Source organism: Lates calcarifer, linkage group LG4, assembly GCF_001640805.2.
Source record: "Lates calcarifer isolate ASB-BC8 linkage group LG4, TLL_Latcal_v3, whole genome shotgun sequence".
Lineage (NCBI taxonomy): Eukaryota > Metazoa > Chordata > Actinopteri > Centropomidae > Lates > Lates calcarifer.
In genome coordinates, this window is record NC_066836.1 from 17258611 (window position 1) to 17277236 (window position 18626).

General features: G+C 42.0%; 3 protein-coding genes across 3 annotated transcripts; 2 read left to right on the plus strand and 1 right to left on the minus strand.

The window, feature by feature from the left end:
* The first annotated feature begins 672 nt into the window (after positions 1-672).
* Positions 673-6620, plus strand: bcl6ab (BCL6A transcription repressor b). The gene is made up of 9 exons (XM_018677204.2): positions 673-742; positions 2479-2650; positions 2851-3072; positions 3164-4048; positions 4159-4277; positions 4363-4530; positions 4633-4763; positions 4873-5010; positions 5225-6620. The coding sequence occupies exons 1-9, from the start codon at positions 712-714 to the stop codon at positions 5366-5368; spliced, it is 2010 nt and encodes a 669-aa protein (XP_018532720.1). The 5' UTR covers positions 673-711; the 3' UTR covers positions 5369-6620.
* A 1732-nt stretch (positions 6621-8352) lies between these two features.
* Positions 8353-14017, minus strand: cmpk (cytidylate kinase). The gene is made up of 6 exons (XM_018677208.2): positions 13752-14017; positions 12265-12411; positions 11275-11427; positions 11076-11152; positions 10687-10783; positions 8353-9202 (listed from the first exon to the last, which is right to left on the minus strand). The coding sequence occupies exons 1-6, from the start codon at positions 13881-13883 to the stop codon at positions 9161-9163; spliced, it is 648 nt and encodes a 215-aa protein (XP_018532724.1). The 5' UTR covers positions 13884-14017; the 3' UTR covers positions 8353-9160.
* An 86-nt stretch (positions 14018-14103) lies between these two features.
* Positions 14104-18383, plus strand: fam78ba (family with sequence similarity 78 member Ba). The gene is made up of 3 exons (XM_018677207.2): positions 14104-15346; positions 15557-15836; positions 16476-18383. Exons 1-3 carry the CDS (start codon positions 15012-15014, stop codon positions 16716-16718), a joined length of 858 nt encoding a protein of 285 aa, XP_018532723.1. The 5' UTR covers positions 14104-15011; the 3' UTR covers positions 16719-18383.
* Positions 18384-18626: the final 243 nt, after the last annotated feature.

Sequence of the window (18626 nt, forward strand, 5' to 3'; positions counted from 1 at the left end):
CAAATGTTCATTGTAAACTGAGTTACTGAAGTTACTTAAAGAAATGACTTAAAGAACTGACAGAAATAGGTTATTCAAATAAATATAGTGCCCAGTCTAGACAGCAATATATAAGCCTACTCCCAAGAGTTTTCTCAATCAGTTTAACCAGATGAAGCATGGTTCCTGGCCAAATTATTCAGGGCGAGCAGACACATGACATAAATATGTGTTAAAACTACAAAAACTAAAGAGCATTATATAAGATTAGATAAGATAATCCTTTATTAATCCCACAATGGGGAAATTTACAATATGTAATATTACAATATATGTTTAATTGTTAGTACATAGTATGGCAGTCTTCCCTCAGCCCTTCGTGGCAGGTTTACAGCGACAACATGCTCTCATGTTCCCCACGGTATTTATAACTCGGTCAGCTGACCTTGCACTTGGAGCGAGCCACTACGCTGGGATATCAACTCGGCCAAGAAAATCTAAACAACCGCTCAAACCTCTAATATAATCCACACTAAACATACAAATATGTTTTAATAACTCTCTTTGTTAAACGCCCATATGTTATAAGTGACAATATAGGCGGCGCAGGGTTGAAAAGAGGCAGAGGGCTGTGGGCAGCTCCCCCGCCCCGAAGATAATGGTACGGTCCTCTGTTAAAATTCCGAGAATTGAGCTGCTGTGTTTCTTAGAACTGGATTCTCAGAACTGGTGATGCACAGAGTTTCGAGGAAACTTTTACAAGGTGACTTTTTTTCCTTCCTATTTTCTCAGCATTAGGTCAGAAGTGTAGTGAAGTAGCAGACGCTCCCGTGGCGGCCCAGGCTCCAACGGAGCTGGATTTTTTTTCCTCAGTATTTTAAATATTATGTGATTCCTTTTAGCTAGAAGTGAACTAACAGATTTGAAGTGTGAGAGTTGGTTTTGACAGCTGCATTGTCTTTGACCGTGTTTTAGACGGAAGTGCAACTTCACGGCATGTGTTCGGATTTAATTGTAACACTTGAACATCAAGTAGGCTTTAATAGAGTGAAAACAAACCGTTGTTTTGCGACGTTAACCGTAACCCCTATTTATAACTAAATATTAAGTCTTACTTTATTTAATTTGGGCCTTCTCTGGTTATATTTGACACACCATTTTGCGAGCGAGATACCTATCAGACGAGCAAAAGTGGCGCAACAGAACCGGTCGGTCTGGTTCAGTCACATCTAATTTTTTTCTCTGCGCATTTCTCTCGTCGACAAATCTTTTCACTGCACTCATCGCCTCCAATGCAGAGCCGACGACTTTTCGGCATCACTTTAAATCGAGCAATCAAATGTTTAACTATTTAAAAGGTTAATTAAAGTACAGGGCAGTCCTCAGACGTGACAGTTTAGCCGTATTTCTCAACTTGAACGACTTGTGCTGGCCTGCTTGTTGGCGCACGGCCGAAGTTACGCAGCAAGAACTAATCACTCCTCGAAATCACATCCCACGAAACCATACTGTCTCAGTTCAGTTTAATATTTGAGGTTTGGAAATAACTCGAGAGATTAGTTCAACAGGAGGGGAGTATATGTCAGTGGGTTAAATGGGAGTGAGTTCTACTTATATCGGGGGAACAGGAAACCTCTCTGTGTACTGGCAACTTAATCTGAGCAGCCAGGACGGAATGTGCTCAACGTCAAACACGTTTACAACCTACAGGCTACAGACTGCCAGCATCCACTTTGGTCTGTTGCAGGCTGAAAAACTGCACGGAAAACAGACAAACGAGGGAAATTATAGTCAAGTACTAAACTAACTCTAAAGTTTAGCAACGTGGGATTGTGTTTGCATGTACTGTAGTTTGTAAATGTATTATCTCTGGCTCCGTTCTTTGTCGTTATCGTCTCAAAACTTATAATAAAAGCTGTTTTAAGTTTAAAGAAATGACCTGAAGAAATATCATAGTTTTCAATCATATTTATGTTAAAACATTGATTATATCCTATAGAATAACATCGTCTTTAAGGCCCAATCAGAAACTAGGCATGGTAAACCTCCCTCTTACTTTTCTCTTTGCAATGGCGCCGCCTTTTGACAGAACACGGTCAAGACTCTTGTTTGGTTCAAAAGCTTGTTGTGATTATAAACCCCATGAGGCAGGTGGCTTGTATTAGAGAGGTATGTCCATGAGCCGGAAGTGATAATATATATGAGAGTCTATATATAATCTTCTATAATAAAAAGATGTATAATTTACTCACAGTGATTTATAAGATGATTTCTTCAGTGTACCAGGATGTAGCAAAGTTAAAGCCCATATAAACCTAAACTGTAATGTATTATTATTTAGTAGTAAAGTGTTATGCTCCCATTGGTTCCTAGATACTCTCATTGTTATTTTTGTTCTCATAGTTCAGTATCTGTGCATCTCATGTGTGCCATTATTTAGCAGTGGATCACTATTAGATAATTAACAGATTATTGATAACTTTTTGTTACCTGGTTCAGATTGTGACAGCATGGCCACGACTGCAGATGGCTGCATTCAGTTCACACGCCATGCAGGTGACGTCCTGCTCAACTTGAACTGCCTCCGCAGCAGGAACATCCTGACTGATGTCACCATTCAGGTGGATGGGCAGAATTTTCATGCTCACAAGGCCATCTTGGTGGCCTGCAGGTACGCACCATCATGAGAACTGACACAGAAGTTAAGCAGCATGAGTACATGTGGACATTTTTTTAGCCTGTTAAATGAAGAGACTTAATTTCTGGAATTACCTGCACACCTTCCTAAATGGAACTGATCCAGAGTTGTTGCTTAATTTAAATTGTTATGGATGATAAAACATGGTTTCCATCCCTCTTTCTCTCTTGTAGTGGCTTCTTTTATTCTGTGTTCATGAACCCCGAGAATGCAAACCTTCGTGCCATCAGCTTAGACCCCAAAGTGGACCCCAAAGGTTTCTCCATCCTGCTGGACTTCATGTACACATCCTGCCTGAACCTTAAAGACAGTCTGGTCCTGGCCACCATGAACACAGCCGTCTTCCTCCAGATGGAGCATGTGGTTGACACCTGCCACAGGTTCATCAAGTCTAGGTAAAAGACAACAGACAATGTAAAAGGAAACACTCTAGTGACTTGGTAAAAACTGAAGGAATCTGACTTGTAGTTGAATATTTTTCTGCAGGCATCAGTCTCTGAACACACAGACTGAAGAGGTACAGATCAACTCGTTACATCTGGCGGAGGAGATCCCTGCTTTGAGGCCTGTTGATGAAAAAGAGCTAGACTTAAGAAACAACCACACATCAGCCTCATCCCCGTTCCAGGAGCGCAGGGGCAACATCCCCAATGTTTTCAGGGGTATCAACACGTCTGGCTCCTATCATGTCTACGGTGACCCCCATGTCCTTCATGGGAAGCTGGAAAGTTCCCATAAGATCAGTGCCCTTCCCAGAGGAGGGGCTTTGTCCCAGAAACAATGCTCGCAGGTACCCAACTCCAGCATGGGTCACAGTGAATCCACCACCGTCGTCTCTCACCCAGTGCCATCTCACCCTAGTTTCCCCACCACAATCATCCAACTGACAGGAGCTCACGGAAGCCATCACGGGCCTGCTGCTCCTATGGAGGAAGAAAGTGTTCAGCACCCTCAAACCGGCTGCCTGAGGTTGTCTCCAGGCTTTAACAAAGGTGTCATCTGTAGCCCTCAAAGCCCACTCAGATCTGACTGCCAACCAAATTCACCCACCGAGTCCAGCAGTAGCAGAAACGCAACCCTGAGCCTCAAACAGCCCTCAGACTGCCCAAAGGACGCCAAGGCACGCAACTGGAAGAAGTACAAGTTCATCGTTATGAACCAAACTCCTGATGAGAATGAAAAAGGGTCTCAAGGAGGCAACGCTGAAGTTACAGCCATGTCCCCTGTGCAGAGCACCTGCGGGAGTGGTGGAGCAGGTGGACATGGTGAGGTGCAGTCAGAAGAGGGAGCCAACGAGCACAGAGGAGAAATCCCCATGTCTCAGAGCGCTGACAGCTGCAGCAGCAGCAGCAGCACCTGCAGCAGCATCAGGTATAACTACATGTCACTGTCAGTAAAATGAACCTGTAGATTTGTTAAACAGAATAACCCCACTTTAGCTGAACATTATATGAACTCTGTGGTCTTCGTCTTGTGTGCAGCCACCGCAGATGCTCGTCCTGTGGCTGTGACAGCCCTCAGATGGGTCACCTTTCTCCTGACTCATACAGCAGAGATGACACTACCAAACTACACTCAGAGTACTCCCTCTCCAGCTGTGGTAAGTGCTATTAACTCATATATATATTATGACAAGTAATGTGGTGGGATTTTTTGAGGTGTTACTGACCACTTCTTCTCCACAGAAAACAACACGTACTTCTGCAATGGTTGTGACTCCAAGTTTGCAGACGAAGATTCTCTGAAAGATCACATGGTCCAGGTCCACAGTGATAAGCCATACAAGTGTGACTGCTGCCAGGCTGCCTTCCGCTATAAAGGAAACCTGGCCAGCCACAAGACCGTTCATACCGGTAAGATTAATAAGTCTTTGTGGCGTTTTCACGTTGCATGAAGTGGACTTTTAGCATGTGGCTGTTTAATTCACTGTGCAACCTTCTGATCTTAATATCCAGGTGCAAAGCCGTACCACTGCAACATCTGTGGTGCTCAGTTCAACCGACCAGCCAACCTCAAAACTCATACCCGTATCCACTCTGGAGAAAAGCCATACAAGTGTGACACATGCGGTTCCCGATTTGTCCAGGTGAGGAAAAAAATAAAAACATCACACATCTTCAGGAGAGTGTTGCATGTGTCAAAATGCCGCCTCTATCGGTGTGTATTTCATAGATATTTTTTTCATTTTCCTGCAGGTGGCCCATCTTCGTGCCCATGTGTTAATTCACACAGGAGAGAAGCCGTACCCCTGCGAGATCTGTGGGACACACTTCCGCCACCTTCAGACGCTCAAGAGCCACATGCGCATTCACACCGGGGAGAAGCCTTATCATGTGAGCGTTGTAATCAGTCTCCTCTCCTAATCCACTGTGTCTGTAGGCTAAAAAGAGAGTAATCCCTTCTCCCCTATGATCCATGCGTCTATCAGTAGTTATAAGTCCTGAGTGAGTAATCCAGGAGAGCTGTGAACTAAAACTGTGGGGGGTTAAGGGTTGAAACTTACCACTGACAAAGCGATTCTAATACATTTTTTCCCCTTTTCTTCAGTGTGAAAAATGTGACCTCCACTTCAGGCACAAGAGTCAGCTGAGGCTTCATCTCAGACAGAAGCATGGCGCAGTCACTAACACCAAGGCTCAGTATCGCAGAGCTCCCAGCAACATCACCACAAACCTGGTGACCTCCTGCTGAGGCCGCTGCAGCCCCGTTATGTGTCATTTTCTTTTTGCATCGGCCACCATGTTGTCAAAAGACTTTTATTTTTTCTAAAAACAAACAGAAACATATATATATATATATATATATATATATATATATATATATATATATGTTTGGCCTTTTTGCATTTGTAAATGATGCACATTACTTTATGTGAGCTCTTTGGTATATCAAAGATTGTAGCAGTTAATGCTTTGGTTGTGAATGTGTAACAACAGAATGTACATTTTGAATGTGAATTTGAAAAGGTTATTTCTCTATTTTGCAAATTACTCAACAGAATGTCAACATTGAAGGACAGTCCTCTTTCTCATTCAGATTGAGAATCGCTGTTACAGTTTTGCTTTCAATATTGATATAAATTTCCCCAATCCCATGGTCTCAGTTTATGCAGTTATTTTTCATTGGGCTATTTTTTGTAAATAAGATAATATATATTTCCAGATTGCCATCTGCTGGCAGAGTACGAATATATTTACGTTAAGTTTTTCATACACACAGTGAGCTTTGCTGACTGTTGATAACACAAGGGCTTGTTATTTTGCCATTTCATAGTTTGTGGTACGTATTGTAATATTTACAGATTGTCATTGTTTTGAAAAATTGCTTTGTACATATTTTTTTTCTTTTTTCCCAATCATTTCTAGGCTCTTATTGGTATTTTGCACATACTCATAATGCTGTGATTCATATATTTTCATACTTTTCAAATATTTCTACTTAAAATGTTGTTGACCTGTTGAAATTGTTAAACTCCATGTCCAGCACCTGCTATATTCTTATTTAAAGTCTAATTTTTTCTTTGCTGAAATCTGACCTGATGTACGTATTACAGTGCACTTGTATGAAACCAGTGTATTCATGGTGCCTTACATTCACACTTTTCTACAGCTACTTTCTCAGACTAACTATTGACATATTTTAAGTTTGACAGTAGTTATAAACTGCTTTTGTGTTGCATTTCCCATTTGGTACGTTGCCCTGTTATGTGTACGCATGTCAGGTACTGTTGTTACGGAAGCTAATAATCTGTTGTCTATATTTCTTAAAATGCGGATATACCAGGCCTCAAGCTAAAAATGCTCAGGAATATTAGTAATATGTAAGCAAATGTCTTTGTAACTGCTAATTATATATGTGTGTGTGTGTGTGTGTGTGTGTGTGTGTGTATATATATATGTATATATATGAAATGAAAATAAAATGTATAAGTATGTATTAATAACACGTATTATTCTGTGTTTTTTAAAATTAGATTTAGCATGTATTAGCCCTTTATTATTATTGTTTTTAACTGGACCTTTAAGTATTTTATAGTAGAGTTTTGAAAGTTTAGGTAAAGTATAAAGTCTAAACCTTCTCTCTGGCTCTCCCTGGTGTTCACTCGAGGATCATCATTTATTCTCCTACACAGACAAAACAAACCTGATGTGAATGAGCACTTGGAGGAGAACAGATGGTTTGCTTATCCGGTCAATTAGACTGTGTTTGTAAGAAGGGAAATGGGATAAATATTACAGAGGATAAAAAGATGACTTATTTATGAATAATTAAATCAATAAATGCATAAATGCAAAAGTAATACAGTACCAGTCAAAAGTTTGGACACACATTCTCATTCAATGGGTTTTCCTTGTTCTTATTATTTTCTTCATTGTAGATTAATACTGAAGACAATAAAACTATGAAGGAACCAATATGGAATTATGTAGTAAACAAAAACAAACCAGAATATGTTTCATATTTTAGATTCTTCAAAGTAGCCACCTTTTGCTTTGATGGCAGCTTTGAACACTTCTGGCATTCTCTTCTCTCTCTTCTTCTTCTCTCAGATTCATGAGAACCGCCCCAGGAAAGGAAAACCAAGCTTTACCACTGCTGCAGAGGAGAAGTTCATTAGTTACCAGCCTAAGAAACTGCAAATTAACAGCACCTCAGATTAGATCCCACGTAAATGCTTCACAGAGTTCAAGTAGCAGACACATCTCTGAACATTAACTGTTCAGAGGAGACTGTGTGAATCTGGGACCATCATTTATTGTTCAACAGGACAATGACCCCAAACACACCTCCAGGATATGAGGGCTAATTGACCAAGAAGTAGAGTGATGGAGTGCTGCGTCAGATGACCTGGCCTCCACAGTCACCTGACCTAAACCCAACTAAGATGGTTTGGATCGCAGAGTGAAGGCACAGCAGCCAACTAGTGCTCAGCACCTCTGGGAACTCCTTCAAAACTGTTGGAAAGTCATTCCAGGTGATGAATCTGACAGAGAGAGTGTACAAAGCTGTCATCAAAGCAAAAGGTGGCTACTGGAAGAATCTAAAATGTAAAACATATTCTGGTTTATTTCTGTTGTTTACTTCATAATTCCAAATGTGTTTCTTCATAGTTTTGATGTCTTCATTATTAATCTGACAAGGAAGAAAATAATACAAATAAAAAAAACAGATTGAGAAGGTGTGTCTTAACCTTTGACTGGTGCTGTATACTTTTGAAATAATACAGATAACTGTAACCACATAATGAATGCTGAAATAAATACATTAATATATTTTACTTGGGGATAAATATTTGAACACTGAAGCAGATTTGTAGAAATAAATTATAAGTTTAGCTCTCAATTATCTACACTTATTTGTAAATGTAATAATTTGTTTTAATTTTAGCACTTATACATTTACTAAATCAGCCAAAAATATTTAATTTTAGCATTCATTTATTTGATGAATGAGCCAGGTTTCACCCCTTGTTAAAACAAAACTTTAACTTGCCCAAATTGGACAATGGCGTCGGGCGCCCCCTGCTGGCTGATCAGCTAAGTGCATGTGGTTTTGTGTAAAACTGTGTGCAAAAGGTGATAATTTGACTACAGCACTGTACCGATATAATAGAACTTACAAAGGCAAATAACTAGGAGAAAACTGTATAACAGAATCAAGCAAAGGAAAAGAACTCGATGTTTCTACTTTTCAGCTTTATCCTCAGTCCTTCAAGAAGATACAGTACAGATTTAACAAAAAGTTCATTTTTCTCTTCATGTTTCCTCTAAAGTATGACTAGTCCCAGGTGTCATAGCTATGGTGAAGCACATCAGTCTGAGTTCTGGTATTACAGAGTCATATATTCATTGAAGAATGAGCCATTTATCACAGAAACAGAGTACCCAATAACTGTATGTGGGACAAAAGCAGTTCAGACTGAGTAGTCTGATGATGCCAGTGTTGTGACAGACGTGAGATTGATGTTATAAGCATTTTTATTTGGATGCCAGACAGGTTATTGGCTCCTTTCAATCCTGGTCTGTTGCCATCAGGTCAAACAACTATTTGGTCTGAAGCACTATGGCTGCTTCCAATGACATGATACTCTGAAGACATTAGTGACATTTATCATTTTTTGTAGAGACCTCCAGTACTATGGGTGTCTTTGATAGACAAATGTCTCTCTAAGCTAAGATAAATTTTGTTCCTATGCAAAGGCCTCAGACTATGATGACAGACAGTGCAGATGAGCTGTGAGCTCTCCTGAACATGAACTAGATGATCATAAGTAGCTGCTAAGCATGTCTACTTGTCATTCACACCAATACATATTGTACACACACTCACAAACAGTGCAGCAATTATAAAAGACATGGAAAACAAAAAAATAAGTAACCAAAGTAAAAAGTCATATGAATGGACATAAACTTTATAGTGTACTTGCAGTTGATAAAAAGAAAACTAAAAAGTTAAGTGAATGTTGTTGGCAGCTGGAAAAATTCAATCCTCTTTGTCCAGGACGGCTTTCACATCAGCAAACACCTGGAAAAGAAGACCAGGGAATTTTGACTTAACTGGATACAAACATGGGGCTGGATTTCAGCTCCAGCCAAGTAACTACTCCAGAATAACCTGAAGTGCTGCACATATTTATTACTCTGATCCCATTGAATTTTTTTTTAAACATTTCAATTTAATTTTATTAATTATAGTAATATTTTAGTCATTAATGTCATTGCTGAAATCGGGGGATGAGGTTAATCAGTTGTCAAAATAGTTTCCAATTAATTTTCTGTGACTTGACTAATAAATTCATTGTTTCAGCTATAATTTGAAGTCCTTATTTGGAAGTGAGAAACAAGTGCAAATATCCATTTATAATAAACTTAAAATGTGGATTTGTGACTCTGGACATGTTTTAATATAATATGAAAAAAAAGAAGCACTGTTTTGAAAAATTATTTGTCTGATTTGTTCTTAGAATTCTTAAAATACATCAACACCTTTTTTTCATTGTTTCCTACATCACTTTAACATTCATTCTCAGTTTATGTTACTGTGAGGTCCACATTAGTGTAAACTGGACTATGACTCATTTCTAGGGTGAGCACAGACAAACCTGTAACATATATCGTTCTACAGGTAGAGTGATAAGAGAGAGTCACTCCATCCACAGATCTCAGCAAATACTAGGAGCGAAAATGCCACCCAGTTGCTGCCTGTGCCCCAAATGAGGCAGTGCAATGTCTTGGACTTAAGAATCAGTCACCCTTGTTTCTACACGCATGAAATATTTATCACTGTGTCCTGTCATGTGGAGCCAGAGAGTCATTATTTTGAGGTTAAGGTGGAGCTAACCTGGAATGTTGACTTTGCATTTCCAAAGATATAGATTAGGAATATATTTTTAAAGAGCATCTAGTGGTCATCAGATGAACTACATCTTAAAGCGTCCAGCTGGAACAGTTTTCCTTTCTGCCGGACTGGGGTAATTTTCCCATGTACCTCAGTAATGCCCTTGAGCCAGCCTGCTTGTTTCCTCCTCTAATTTACTCTCTAATGCCTTTACAGGCTTTGCTGCCAAACAGAACAAACTACTTGATTATAGTTTGACAGCTAATGTGGGACTGAACAAAACCTGGTAAGTTTTGAAAACTTCTTGTGTTTTTATTTTGTGGTCTGTCCTTACTGCTGGAGTCAGTGTGGTACCGCCTTGTTTTTCAAACTACCACAGTGAGCTGGTTTAAACTGGTGGGAAACCCCATCACATCACCCTACTTATGTTTGCTCTTTAAATCAGACTCTTTATTTCATTTGGTTCCATTAAGAGATGTTAAAGCTTAAAGGGGGTGGGGGGTCATGTTTCAGTCAGGTTGCCCTTGGCCAGGCAATCAGCTGCAGTGGTTCTCATTAGCTTATTTTCCCTCCTCCTATGCTTCACCCACCAAACGTCCCTTTGGGAATCTGATGGTACCATTCACTGATGCTACATTCACATTCTCCTACACCTGATATTATTTACTCACCTCGTCCACAGAACGAGAGGCGTCTATGGTGCGCACCTTGCCGTGTTTCTCATACAGTTCAATGATTGGTCGTGTAGACTGCAGGTAGGTTTGGATTCTGCATCAGAGGAAAATATGCCTGGTTATTGGGGTCAGATGACACAGGGGACTCAAAGGAGACACAAATTAGGTCAAAAACACACATGCAGGTATCCAACAGTCAGTTAAGTGGGTCAGACAAATCTATACTGACCAGACATGCTTGTTGTACTTTGTCAGAGGCAGAAGGAAATCAGGACATCAAATCAATAGTAACAGCAGGACATTTTTGTAGAGTGTACACTAAAATCTGAGGTTCTCCAGTGTTAAGGTCTAAAATCAGATATTTTGCTTGTGTCTCAGGACTGTACCTTTTCTCCAGGCTTTCTCTGTTGTCATCTGTGCGCCCACTGCTCTTCCCTCTTTCTAGACATCTGTGGATGCAGACCTGTGCACAAAAGAGATCATGTCCTCAGTGTAAAGTGGCTCCTTGGATTTGAGCTCAGCACTCGCTATGTAACTAAAAACAGCTAGAGGTGGGGGCTCAGCTCTCCAGTTTCCATGACCTACCTCATTGCTGCAGTCAAAGAAAAGCACAAATTTGACATCTGCTTTGCCATCCATGACAGTGTTCCACCCCTGCAAGTTGTCCTCATTGCGGGGGAAGCCGTCAATGAGGAAACGGAACTTTTTTGCATCTTTCTCCATCGTCTCCTCCATTGCCTTAAAGAACAGGGACGAAACTATTTTTAGTCCTTTATGTGAATTCAGTGAAACAGCTAGTTATTCAGTCAGAACCTGATTCCAGACAGACCATTAAAAAGGGCAATCACACACAAATACTACTCAGTGTGCTCTGCATAAAAATATCTGTATCGTGATGCTGACAGACTTAAGTAAGAAAACTGGACAGCTTCATAGTGCAGCTTGTATTTTGCAAGTGCCGAAAACCATTTCAAAACACACTAGAGCTGTTCAAACATAGACTGGACTGCAACCAACAAAGTATATGGTATGAAAAATAAATCTGCAACTAATAATTACTTTCTTAAATTACTGTGAACTAGTTTTTCAACATGACATAATTGAAAATCAAATGTTACCAAAGTGATTTCTTCAAAATTATTTATCATGTGGCCAACATCCCAAAACAAAACATTTAATCTAACAACAACAGAGAAACACTAAATTCACACATTCACAAAGACAGACAAATGTTTTGTGTATTTACTTAATAAATCACTTCAAAAATGAATTGATTATCACAGTTTCACAACCTGCAAATTGACTAATCGACTTGTTTTTTTCAGCAGTAAACAAAAGACGTTCTGCCCAGATAACACCAGAATGAGTAACCAAGAGAACAGAATCAAAATTCAAAGAGACAGAAACAGACATAAATCTGTGATCTGAGTTAAAGTTAACTGCAGGAAAAGTATTTTCTAAAGTATTCCTTAACAAAAGTTGAAAACCGGTCCTGAATAAATTGTCTGATCCCTATCAGTCTATCTTTTGTCATGCACACACAAACCTGATTTGCAGCCAGTATTTGGTACACACCTTCCTGAGTAAATTGATGGTGATCTCCACAGGGACTATTTTGCCCTCCTTGATGTAGTTGGCAATCAGTTGTCCGAACTCTGACCCCTCTCTGGCTCGCTCTGCTCTCAGCAAATCACCAGCTGACAAATGGGTGTAGCTGTAGTTCTGAGAGACATAAAAACACAGACAGTTTTTAAATATGAATGGGTGACCTTGTGATTAAAAAAAAAAAACTAGTAAAACAAAGCACTTCAAAACTAGTCATCCAGCAATTTTTTTATCAACACTAAACTCCACAGTGAGGTGGACAGCTTTTGCAGAAGGATTAAATCCTCCTCACTCACAAGCCAGGAAAAAGTCAGTCCCTGTGTACAGAATGAAAAGAGTCTCTGTGCAGAGCTGCCATTCAGGCCTAACCACTGCACACGAAGCATGGCAGCCAACACCCAGGAACATCCGTGAACATACGTAGTTTTAAAGTCTGTCTTATAGGAGTTCTCTCTCAAACACACATACATCAAAGAATCAACACTGGCCCCCAGTAGAGCTGCAGCTTCATGAGCTTTCATGTCTTTTGACTTTCAGAGAAACATCAAAGCAGAATCCTTAAGCAGAGTTATGACTTTTTGAAAGTTTTTGGGCAGCTTGTTAAAAATATTTTTGTCACATCCAAGCTGCTTCCTTAGGGGTGGTGTGTGATGCAGTGAACAAATGAATTAATATGAAACGTTAAGGGGATAACATTTGCTCCATTTCAGTCTTAAAATCAGTATTTCACTCTACACTCCAACCACAAACAATCACAGAACACTTAATGTTGTGAGCGCATAGCTGCAGAAACTACAACAGAGGGTAAAAATAAAGGTGCTAACACAAGGAAAATAGTATCTGTCTCTTTATCTGGTACAACTATACTGGGCGAGGTAAAGGTTCCTCAGCTGATAAATGTCTGTGTCAGTCTATGTTTCTGTGGCCAAGTGCACTCCAGAGTTACACTGACCATTACATAATCCCAGCTGCATACATAAGTCAATGATAAGGTTACACCATGGAGCAAATGTCAATTGGGGATGTCCTGTTGGCTGTGTTTGTACTGTGTGAGGCTAAGAGGCAGATTTTCATTTAGCCTATTTACACAGGCAAACTAATCAAACACTGTAATTTTACTGCTTTTACTCAGCCGTCAGAAATTAACACGGAAGAGTGTCTGAACAATTTAAAATATTAAAGTGGTACTTTTGTAGCTCCTGTACGCCAACACAAGCTTGTATATCAGCACATATAATATATACCCTGTGTGGCTAACCAGCTAGCTGGCTAACACTGATTCATTTTAGAGGACAACCGGAAGTCAATGAAATTTTAACATTACCTCGCAAAAACGGTGCAATTGTAAGGCACAGTGAGCCTAAAATTTACTAAGTACTATTTTCTTTACGACATGCTAGCTCATAATCACAAAAGTCGGTAGTTTTCATTGTCATTTTTCTCGCCATCTCTCGTACCTCCACGATTTTGGAGCACTGGGTCCCTTTGCCGGCGCCAGGCCCGCCCAGCACGAACACAACCTGCGGCTTCATCATCAGCGACACCCGGTACAACAAGCTCGACACCCTCTGAGACACGTTACCGATCATAAACCAGCACCACCAGCTGCGGACGTGAACCGGCGGGGTTGGGTGGTGGAGGTGGGCAGGAATATTAAGCCGAGCTGACCGGTGAATGCGTGTCAGTCTCGGTCGGTAGGAAGTCGCGGAGCCAAACGACACCACTTCCGCTGTTGACCTGAGTCGACCAATGGGAGTTTCTCAGAGGCGTGACGCTGGCCGTAGCCACGCCCACTCGCACTTGTTATTTTTTTCAATGCAGAGGTCGGGTGACGCCCCTCCCCTGCCTCCCCAGCATCAGCACCTTCTAACCGAACACGGCGACGCGCGGCTGGAAGAGGATGCTCTCCGGTCCGTGATACTCACCAGCTCGAGGAGACACAACGATGAGACGGCTAACGGGGAGACGCCTGGATACAGTCAGTGTTTTCTGCACGTTTATGCCGCCTCGCTGCCTCCATTCATGATGCACCATTCATGCATCCCCAAGAATGGAAGCACACTGCGAGGAAAACATTAAAACCGCCTGTTATAGCCCTGCCGTCTCGCCTTTATAAGACACGTCCTCGTTCATTTGATGAAGCTTCTTTTCATGTAGGTCAAAGTGATGAAGAGCCCGATTTTGTCTTTTGAGGGCGCCGCGCGAATGTAGGGCTAATACAAGGAAAGCTAGGCAAACAAAAGGCATCCAGCCCCCCTCCTCTGACGCACCTGGCTGCCCTGTCGCCACTTGACATGACAGCGCAGAGCCGGGAGCAGAGCAGCAGGATCAAGGGGCACCGACGTGCAGCCGGACGTGTGGACTCGACAAGGAGCAGAGGAGCCTCCGGACGCACGGCGGAGAAGCAGCAGCAGCCCAGGGGAGGCCGGATTGCAGTTTCTGGGGACGAGCGCCAAGGGCAGTGCGGCAGTCAGCAGGCAGACCGGGGGGAGGAGGCTGCGGAGATCTGTGATACTTCCCCCCCAGTCCCCACTGCGCTCTCACCTTCATATCATCCTGAACATATGATGGTGGATGCTTTCATGTTTGATCAATGGTGACTGTGATACTCCCTATCATTTTCTCTCCTTCCCCCCTCTTCCCAACCAATCAGTGATGATGGGCAATTGAATGATTAGATCTGCTCTTCAGGCAAGGGTGGAATCCGGAGGGGACTGATGTGCATACTGGCCAGGTATCATTTGCTCCCTTCCTCTCTGGTTTTGCTCATTTTGCTTGTTGCCTGCACTATGGGCTGTATTCAGAGCATCGCATGCAAGCCCCGCATCAGACGGGAGAACATTGTGGTGTATGAGGTGTCGGCCTCTATTGACCAGTGTCCCACCATCATTGAGGAGAACTCACCGATTGTGCTCCGTTACAAGACCCCTTACTTCAGGGCCTCAGCAGGAGTTGTGATGCCACCAGTGCCCCGTAATGAAACCTGGGTGGTGGGCTGGATCCAAGCTTGCACCCAGATGGAGTTCTACAACACCTATGGTGATATTGGCATGTAAGTGTATAGAGGACACCATCAGAGTTTAACTTTTTGTTCAGTGTATGAGTGTCTAAGTGGGTAATGTGTTAGGCTGTGCATACCTCTTTCTGTTTTCCTCACTCGCACACAAACTCAGAGCATCTAGACCACAACTCTGCACCTGCCGCTGCCAAAAAAAGCCTCTCATCCTCTCACTCTGTCCTCCTCCGTCCACTGCTGCCGCAGGTCCAGCTGGGAGTTACCAGAGCTTCGTGAGGGTCGGGTCAAGGCCATCAGCGACTCGGATGGCGTCAGCTACCCCTGGTACGGCAACACCACCGAGACAGTCACTCTCACGGGCCCCACGTCCAAACCGTCCCGCCTGACCGTCAGTATGAATGACAACTTCTACCCCAGCGTGACCTGGGCCGTCCCCATCAGCAACAGCAACACGCCCATGCTGACCCACATCACCCGGGACCAGAGCTTCATCACCTGGCTGGTGGCCATGAACTCTGTCACAAAGGTGGGACAAAAACACACCTGAGAATAAAGTTTGTTCTCACATGTATCAAACTCATATCTTAGTAAACTCATATGTGCAGTTTGAATGAAGAGCTCACATTTGTAGAAGCTGTTCTTGCATTACACACAGACCGGCTGTGATGTTAGCAGCTCCTCCCGCACTTTCCCTCTCTGGTGTAAAGTTACAAAGTACCTCATCTTTGCCTTCAACTCAACCTGAATATAGCCCCTGAGCTGGCCCATCAAAAACCAGTCCAGCATAGCGGTTATCAGGATGCCTACAGTGTGTGAGCATGGTCTTTTTGTCGTGTAATATTCTTCCTTATAGAGAAGGTTTGTTTTCTTCAATGTTGGTTAAGAAGTTAAGAGCAGGAAAAGAGCGTACCTGTCCTTTTGCATTGGCTGTTCATTGCAGAAATGAGTGTTCATGGGTCTGAAAACTGGCATTATATTTCTTATCTCAGTCAAATGTTCCCCTGTGTCAGTTAAAATTAAATGATTGTAAATCAGGGTTAAGTAATATAACATTTATTAGGATGCACATTTACTGCACAGCAGTAGAAGACATAATGAACGATCAGCTTAAGCTTCAATAAACACGTACATGTATTTAAAATAGACTGCATCTCTCCTCTCTTAGGAGCGTATCGTGTTGCAGACGGTGCGGTGGAGGATGCGGGTGGACATCGCTGTGGACCCAGACATGCCTCTGGGCTCTCGGGCCTCACTGATGGGTCGTCCCTACCAGGAGCAGCCTCACATCCTCAACTACCAGGAACCCATTCCTCCCAACGCACTGGGGAGGCCGAACGCCAACGACGCCCAAGTGCTAATGTGGAGGCCGCGGAGAGGGGCTCCGCTAGTGGTCATACCGCCAAAATAAGAGGGACAAGCGGTTGCACGGACAAAAGTGTAATTGTTCCCCTTCTTGCAGTGAAAGGGGCTATGGAGGTGATGAAGTCATGAAGCTTGTCAGAGGAGAGAGAACTGATGGTTTCCCCCCTGCTCAAGATGCCAGTGGCTCATTATCCCTATGAGATTTAAGTAGACCATTATAACAAGCCAGAGTGGATATTACATTTTGGATCTGACACAGAACGGTGTCAGAAAAAACAAAAGTCTACAATGAACTAGTGTCAAGGGCCTGGAGTTGCATCAAGGCTCGTTTGGCCCCCCGACAAGTTTTAGACTGCACTGAAGAGTTCTGCCTGCCTTTTAGTGAAGAAGGAACACTGTTTTTAGACGTACCACAGAGGTATTAGTCCACAACAAGAACTGCATCCTGCATCCTTATGTAGATCTTATTGCATGAGAGAGTGAGAGAGACAAAAAAAACTGTCCTTGAGAAGTTTAAGACTAGCATTTGTTTTGTATAACTTGATACCTGAAGACATTTTGATTGAAAAGTCAGCCAAAAAAAAAAAAAAAAAAAAAAAAACAGCGGCTGGTTAAACCTCGTCAGTGCCAATAAAGGCCTTCAGCACACTCAGTACCAGAGTTACAGGATGTATTCAGAAAATTTAAGAGACAAAAGTATTATATTATTATATATGAATCTTTTTAGGTTAAGATTAAACTCGTACATCGATCAGATTGTATTAAGAGCACCCACTTGGCATAAAAAGTCTGACAGAAAAACAAATCTGCTGTAGTTTTCACTGGAGTTTTGCTAATACACCAAACTTATGACATATTTTCAAGCCTCTGTAGTGCAGCTGATATTGTATTCAGTTGGGTGACAAACCATCAGAGAGATGAGCTGGACCTGTTACCACTTTAAATAAATAATGTCAGCTATGCTTTCAATAAGTGCGGTGTAAATGACTTGAAATAGTGCCATACAACACATTCAAAGCAAGAGGTGATAGCAGTCAGGGCAACATCATACATCATAGTTGGAATGGGGCCGAACTGCACTCAGACCAAGGATAGATTTGATGTGGCACTAATCAGGCCACATTGCACTACAAAGTTACATAAATCTTCCTTCAATCAGGGAATCTAAACGTACTCTCTCTTATAGTTTCCTTGATGTGGAATTAAACAGACTGAATTTTGCTGAGGACTGATTTGGATAAGTGCCATTTTTTAAACACTGGTTCTATGAGGTCATACTGCAATATCTCGTCATTTCTCTGACTAAATTATTTTGCAGTAGGTTTCTGCAGATAATCATAGACTAAGGCCTTCCTGTGTCACAGCTATGGTCTGTCCAGTGGCTCATCCTGGGCTTGTTCCAAGTCTCTGCCTGCCACTCCACACACTCCATGAGTCACATGACTCATCCTCCATCTGTGCTTCTCTCCAGGTTCATGCCTCACCTTCCCATCTGCCTGCTCTTTTTCTCCCTTTTCTGTCCACCTCAACACTCACACACACTGTGTCCACACCAAATACACTCGTCTGCTCTGAAATCCACAACTATGCAAAGATTGTGACACAAAACAGCGAGAAAAACTGGCAAAAATATTCTGTTCATCTGCCTCAATTTTGTTTTTATTTGTCAGGGTCATTGTTGAATAAAAATGTCTGTTACTACCATGTAAAATACTCTGAGGTTAAAATAGGTTATATTAATTCAGTGTGTCTACGTTTGTCGCTGCACCGCAGCTCATTCAGCCATCTGTTGCTATAGAGACTGGTTTGGTTTTTCTGAGTGCACTGCAACTGGAACTGGAAAAAAACAGTTCAAAATATTCATGGGTGTGCCTACCTCTGTGTGTATGCATTAGCATGTGTGTGTGTGCATGTGAGGGTGCACACACACACACTAGACAGCTCCAATTTATCC